The 6,389-nt window shown below is 36.8% G+C and overlaps 1 protein-coding gene across 1 annotated transcript in view; it reads left to right on the top strand.

Annotated features, from left to right (window-relative positions):
• SCAF8 (SR-related CTD-associated factor 8) overlaps nt 1-6,389 on the top strand; it is a 40,141-nt gene that overhangs the window by 18,728 nt on the left and 15,024 nt on the right. Inside the window, 2 exon segments of the mRNA XM_009334293.1 lie at nt 4,216-4,295; nt 4,718-4,835. Of these exon segments, the coding sequence (XP_009332568.1) occupies nt 4,216-4,295; nt 4,718-4,835 (198 nt within the window).

Below are 6,389 nucleotides of genomic sequence, written 5' to 3'. Positions count from 1 at the left end.
GCTGGTGAAGACTGAGGCAAAAAAGTCATTGAGTACCTCAGCCTTCTCCATATCCCAGGTAACCAGGTCTCCCGTTTCATTCCGGAGAGGGCCCACATTTTACCTCATCTTCCTTTTATCCCCGACGTACCTATAGAAGCTTTTCTTGTTGCCCTTGATGTCCCTGGACAGATTGAATTCTATGAGGGCTTTAGCTTTCCTAACCTGATCCCTGGCTGCTCGGACAATTTCTCTGTATTCCTCCCAGGCTACCTGTCCTTGCTTCCACCCTCTGGAGGCTTCCTTGTTGTGTTTGAGTTTGTCCAGGAGCTCCTTGTTCACCCCTGCAGGCCTCCTGGCGTTTTTGCCTGACTTCCTCTTTGTTGGGAAGCATCTACATCAGTGTTTTAGTTTGAATCAGGAGCATGCTTTTGAGGTGAAACTTTTGATTGTTTACATGTACCACATATCGTTTCACTTTGCAGAGCAATCTTGAATGCATAAAGTAGCTTCATTTGGATTAAGCTAAAGTAAAAGATACACTACAACTGCTAATGAGCACTCAGTGGATAGGGCCAGACTAGAGCTGCTTCAAAGTAACTAGTAACAGAGTCCAAATAGCATGCCCAAATGAAATAAAAACTATAAAACAGCTTTTTTAAGAGGAAAAGTTTTAGGAATGCCTTGCTTCCTGACAACAAATCTAGATCTTTGTTAGTGATCTTCCAGGATGCGCTGAATTTCTAAAGTTTTTGTATGCATTTTAGAGAGCTTGCAATAGTTCTATATTTAACACAAAATGCCTCAATTGCAGGTGACGATACTGTCAGAGATACAAGTATCAAAACCCAAGGTGTCAGAACAGTACAATGAACAGCAACACTAGGCTGTTAACAGCCTTTGTTTGAGTACCAGACATACAGTTGCTTATTCTCTGGGGTTCTAGTCTTTATAAGTAAACAAGTTGTTAACAAGTATACTTACAACAACGGAGCATGAGCCGGCAGAGTGCCCTGGCAGCAAAGAGGGCGAACAACATCCTGGGCTGTGTGAACAGGAGTATAGCCAGGTGATTGATGGAAATGATCATCCCATCTAGACATCCCATCTGCTCTAGACTGCATCTAGAGTATCACATCCAGTTTTGCCACCCCTGCCCCCATACAGGAAAAGACATTGACAAACTGGAGTGAATTTAGTGGAGGACCAACAAAATGGTCAGGGCTTGAGCACTGGAGCTGGTTCAGCCTGGGGCAGAGACAGCTTTGGGGGAAACCTAACAGCAGCCCCCCAGCACCTACGGGAAGGTCAGCAAGAAGATGAAGCCAGGCTCTTCACAGCACGGCATAGTGGCAGGATTACAGACAACAGACAGAAGTTGAAACGAAAGGGTTTGGAGTGGGTATAAGGAAAACCTTTTTTCCTATGAGGACAGTCAAGCACTGGAATAGGTTGCTTGGAAAGATTGTGCAGTCTCCGTTGTTGGAAACTAAGACGTTTCCAAGACTCCACTGATAAAGCCCTGAGTAACCTGACCTGAGCTCACAGCTGAGCTTGCTATGAGCAGAAAGTTGGACCGAAACCTACTGAGGTCCCTTTCAGCCTGGACTGTCCTGTGATTCTAAGATTTATGAAGAACGGGGTAGAAGAGAGTGTCATCTAGTGGAAGTTGATGAAGTATTCTTACCTGAGGTACAGTGAGCAATCCTGAACATCTTAAAAAAGCTGCAGCAGCAAAATTAGACAATCTAGCAATTCTGAAAGCAATCATAAGAAACATTGAATAGTTTCTGTAGAAGATACTGAACAGACTTGTGATGGAGTTTAGAGAATGGAGGATGGAGCCATGATGTGCATATAGAAATACTTAGATGGTTGAAGGCAGTGTCCAAAAGGCAAACATTCTGAGTTGGCCGACATAAAAAAAAAAGACAGCTTTTATCATATATAAGCAGTAAGCATCGTGATCCAAAGAAAACTGTGAAGCTTAATTCTCATTCCATGATATGATGATGGTGAATTGGAAAACAAATATAAATAGTGCAGGAAATTATTTCTGATGAATACGTAAGTATCCCATCTTTTTTAAAAATCCCTATTTTTAATAAATTCGGCAGTTCTTCCAGGTCTTTGTTTTCAAGCTCTTCGGTCTCCATAGTATCTTGTGGTAATAAGTAGCGCAAATTAACATGCATTACGTGAAAAATTCCTTTCTTTTGTCAACGTCAGATCTGTGTGTTTTGTAATCTTGCTACATGACCATATCCTTGTGTTATGGTACAGAAAGATTTTTTTGATCAGCATTCCCTATACATTTATGTCCTATTCCCTTTATTTTAATTTCAAAAGAGAATATCCTGATCCTTAAGAAGAATTTTGTTTCCTTTGGAATAAAAAGTTGTTTTCATGTCTTTAATCATTCCCATTGCTTTTTCTGAACATATTCTTTTCTTAGGTGATTAAAGTAATAGATGTAGTATTCATGGAAAGTTCTATACTTTTATATGCCTGTGTGGTGGGTTAACCTAGGTATCCTAAGATTTAATTTGTTTTAATTTCTATTGCTTTATTGTAGAGAGTATTCTGTTACAATTTATTTAGAAATCACGATAGTTCAGTTCAGATTTTTCCCTTTAATATCTACTGTATTATTTAAAACAAATTTAAACAAAAATGATGCTGCACATTTGCCTATGTTGGCTGGAAGTTCTTTGGTTTTCTCTGGCCCCAGTTTAACTAAATAATTGTTTTGCATATCATAAATTGTTGATTACTTTCATTTGTTCCTTTTCTCAGACGATTAAATAGTACATACTCTGTTATCTTCCTGTCTACTTTGTCATGATGGAATATACGTGATGATTAATATTTTAAAGAGGAGACTGGTGTTTTTTCTAAAATGCATATTTTTTTTCAGAGCAGCAGCATTTTGCAAATGCTTTACTTGGAAAATATTCTAACAGTATAAAAAAATGAAAGTGGGTAGCTTGCTTTAAATGGATTAGATGTATATGGTGAAAGTTACTCTGGATTTTAGCATCCCATGTCACATAAGCTTGATGGTCTATGTTTCTGCTGTGTTTTCTCAGAGATATATTCAGTCCTGCTTTCATATATATTAGATTATTTCATTGGGAAAATAGTTCTAATAATTCTTGATTGATCAGTCTCTTAGTTAGCTTATGCTTTGTTCTTCTTGCTGGACTCCAGTAATGGAGAATAAATAAAACATCCTGAGAAAGAAAATGAGCTACTGAATCATCATGGCTTGTTACTGGAGACATTTTTGCCTTGGTATTTCAAAATGACTGCCCTATGTTCTCATCCTCTTGGTTTTTTCTTCTGAGACCAGGGTTTGAGAAGAAGTTATGGCGGTTTGTAGTACAGCATTCGCTCTGCTTTTCAGAAAACTTCCAAGGTGTAAAGATGCATCAACGTGGGTTTGATAGCACTGCTCTATCAATGCATAGTTACTGAAAAAAGACAATCTCATTGACAAATAACATTTGTTGTTTTTCTTCATGCTTGTTCTTTAGTTTTGTCTTCAAGAAAGTAAAATGCTGCTGAAATGCTTCTGGGCTGTTTAAAAATTAATAAATAAAACGGACTTTTTTTGTTCAGCAGAACTACAGCGTAGACATCTTTACAGATAAAACAGGAAGTCTATCCAAGTTTTTTTTTTTCCCTGTCAGATACCTTTCTTTTTATCCCTCTGGAGGCTTATTCCTCTTACATGATAACTGCTTGCTTTGATTTTTTGCAGACTATGTGAGAAGTTGTTTTCAAGGAGCAGTATATTTGAAGGAATTCAGGTTGTCTAAATGACACGTGTGTGTGAAAATACAGTAATTCTTTGCAAAGTAATCAAGCTGTAGGTCTTCTCTTGATATGAGCAGAGCAGTTTGCTGATTGCCAAAGGATTGAATAGTTGGCCTCTTCGTAGTAATTTCTTCTAATTAAAGGTACCAGTACATAAATTAATCTTTATTTAAGTCTTCCTGCAAGCTAGCTGTTATTTAGTATGAAAAGAACATGTGGTTGTACTTGTAACAGCAGCCAGAACTCAAGAAAGCCATGGACAAAATTTGGTATTTGATGCATTCAAGAGCTTGGTAGCAATAGTAATTTTTTTTTTTTTTTAAGTTGAGAAATAAGGGCATTTTTCTTTTGAAAAGTAAATATACATAAAGGGACATAAAAGGAGTACTCAGTAATGCTTATTTTGCTTTCTCCTAGAAGCTGATGGACAGGTTTGACTTTGGGGAAGAATCTGAACAAAATGAAGAGCCTAAAAAGGAAACTCCTGCTTCCCAACTGTAAGATCAAGCTATGTTTATTATGGAAAATGCTACAATTTGCCTGACACTAGTTGAACATTAGGATTAAATAGTAAGGAAAATATTGTTTCTTTCAGAGCATAAGGATACTAAAACAGTAGGAAGAGAAAAGACAGTTTACTAAATTAATGAAACATATACATTTTTTAAATATTTAATATAAGTCTGTGTGCCAGAAGTTTTGTTGACTTCATCTTAAAGTTAGCACGTTCTTTACTTTGTTAGTTATATTCATAGCGTTAATGTGATAATGATGATAACAGAAGGTGGAACTAGCTACCTTGTCTTCATTATTTTTCCTTTTTAGTTAAACTTGAAACTCGGTTGTGAAGACCTGTTACCAACTGTTTAAACCAAGAGAAAAACTGTTGTGGTTTTTTATTTAAATTATTTCATTTTAGGCCTTTAGTACCAGAATCTATGAACAACTCGCTTTTTCACCAACTAGCTGAACAGCTACAGCAACAAAATTTAGAACATCTCAGACAACAGCTTCTGGAGCAACAGCAGCCTCAAAAGGTAAGAACTCCATCTTGTGGCTGTCGTAACAATTTTGTTCTCCGCTGATTAAAAAAATTCATATTCTACTTCAGGACAAAAAAATTGTCTTGTTACTGACACTTCTGTTATAATGAAAGTCTTTGTCACTAGCTGATCATCTAACAGGAGCTCGCAGAGTAAGTGGAATAAGCTGAAGAAAGTGCTTAAAGCAGAAAAAAAAAATGTGACCAAATGTGTGGGGTGTACATTTTACTTCTCTTAGGAAAGAGTACCCTTTAGGTGAGTTACAGACTGGCTGTGCTTTGGTTGTTCAGCTCTTTATATGGGGGGAAAAAAGCTTTTTCCCTGCTGTCACAAAGGTGATGGTGAGCACTGAAGTGATTATGCTCCTGTCCGTGAAGGGAGAGCAGCGTGTAAGCTGCTGCTGCAGAACCGTCAAGAGGACAGAATAGAGATTGCAGATAACTTCAATTTCCCCTACCAAGCTTTAAGTTTTGGCTAGTAAATGTGTCATTCTGTTGAAGAATCTGAGCTAAAGAATAGAGTCATGTATTTCCTGAGAAATGATTAATTAAGAACTGATGCTTGAGACAACCCAAGATTCCTTCTTAACTATGTGAATTGGGTCCTCTCTGCTCTACATTGAAGTAAATTGGCTTATTTCTTCTGAGGTTACTCCTCAGTATTTAGCTGCTCTTCTCCCCTCCTGATTCCAGTTTCTGATCCCATTAGGAAAAAAACCCGAAAGTTAGAATATTCTGTCTTGATACTGACCGGATGTAAAGTGGACTTTCTGTGAAGTATTTGGATCTAGCTTCACAGTAAAATAGAAGTCTTAGATTGAAAGAAAGTCTAAGGGACCACAAAGTTAACAAACAACTGTTGGGGATTTTAGTTTAACCTGTGCAAAGATGCAGTCGCTCAGTTTTCAGTCAAGAACGTAATTTGAGTTCTGAATTTGTGACTTTGTGTTTTTAATTGTTTAGAAAAATAGTAATTAAATTTTTACTAGATATTGTTCTTATTCTACTTCTTTATTTTACTATGTTTTGTTTTTATTTCTCACTTAAGTGCAGTAACTGAAATAGTTTGTACAACATAGCTACAGACTAAATAGCTTTTGATGTTGGTGGATATCTAGCAGTTTCTGGCTTTAAACACTAAAAAATGTTGTAGAGGAATATAACTTTGAAGGGTGCATCTGTTTTAGGAGCTTTTGATGTGACGTATCTAAAAGTAACTATCTAATTTGAAAATAAAAATGCTGAATGCCTACCTTATTGTAAAATAAGCAGAATTAGAGTTTAAATTAATTTTATCTATGAAATTAAGTTACGGTACATTTATGGGTAGAACGTTCATGTGACTCCCCCCTTATTATTTGATCTTCTATTCCAAGTGTTCTTTCAGAAGTTGTTTCCCTTCAGGTCCACTCAGCTTCTTGTCTAGTCAGTACTGAGGAAGATTTATTTCACCTTGACAGCAGCTAAAAGATACAAACTTCTGCTGGAACTAGTCTGTAATGACTGCAGCATGTTATAAGGAAGACTTTCTTTAATTCCATGTTTAAAA

Source organism: Pygoscelis adeliae, unplaced genomic scaffold (genome assembly GCF_000699105.1).
Source record: "Pygoscelis adeliae isolate BGI_AS28 unplaced genomic scaffold, ASM69910v1 Scaffold261, whole genome shotgun sequence".
NCBI classification, from domain to species: domain Eukaryota; kingdom Metazoa; phylum Chordata; class Aves; order Sphenisciformes; family Spheniscidae; genus Pygoscelis; species Pygoscelis adeliae.
Note: the sequence above shows the minus strand (reverse complement) of the source record. Positions and strands in the feature narration are given on the sequence as shown.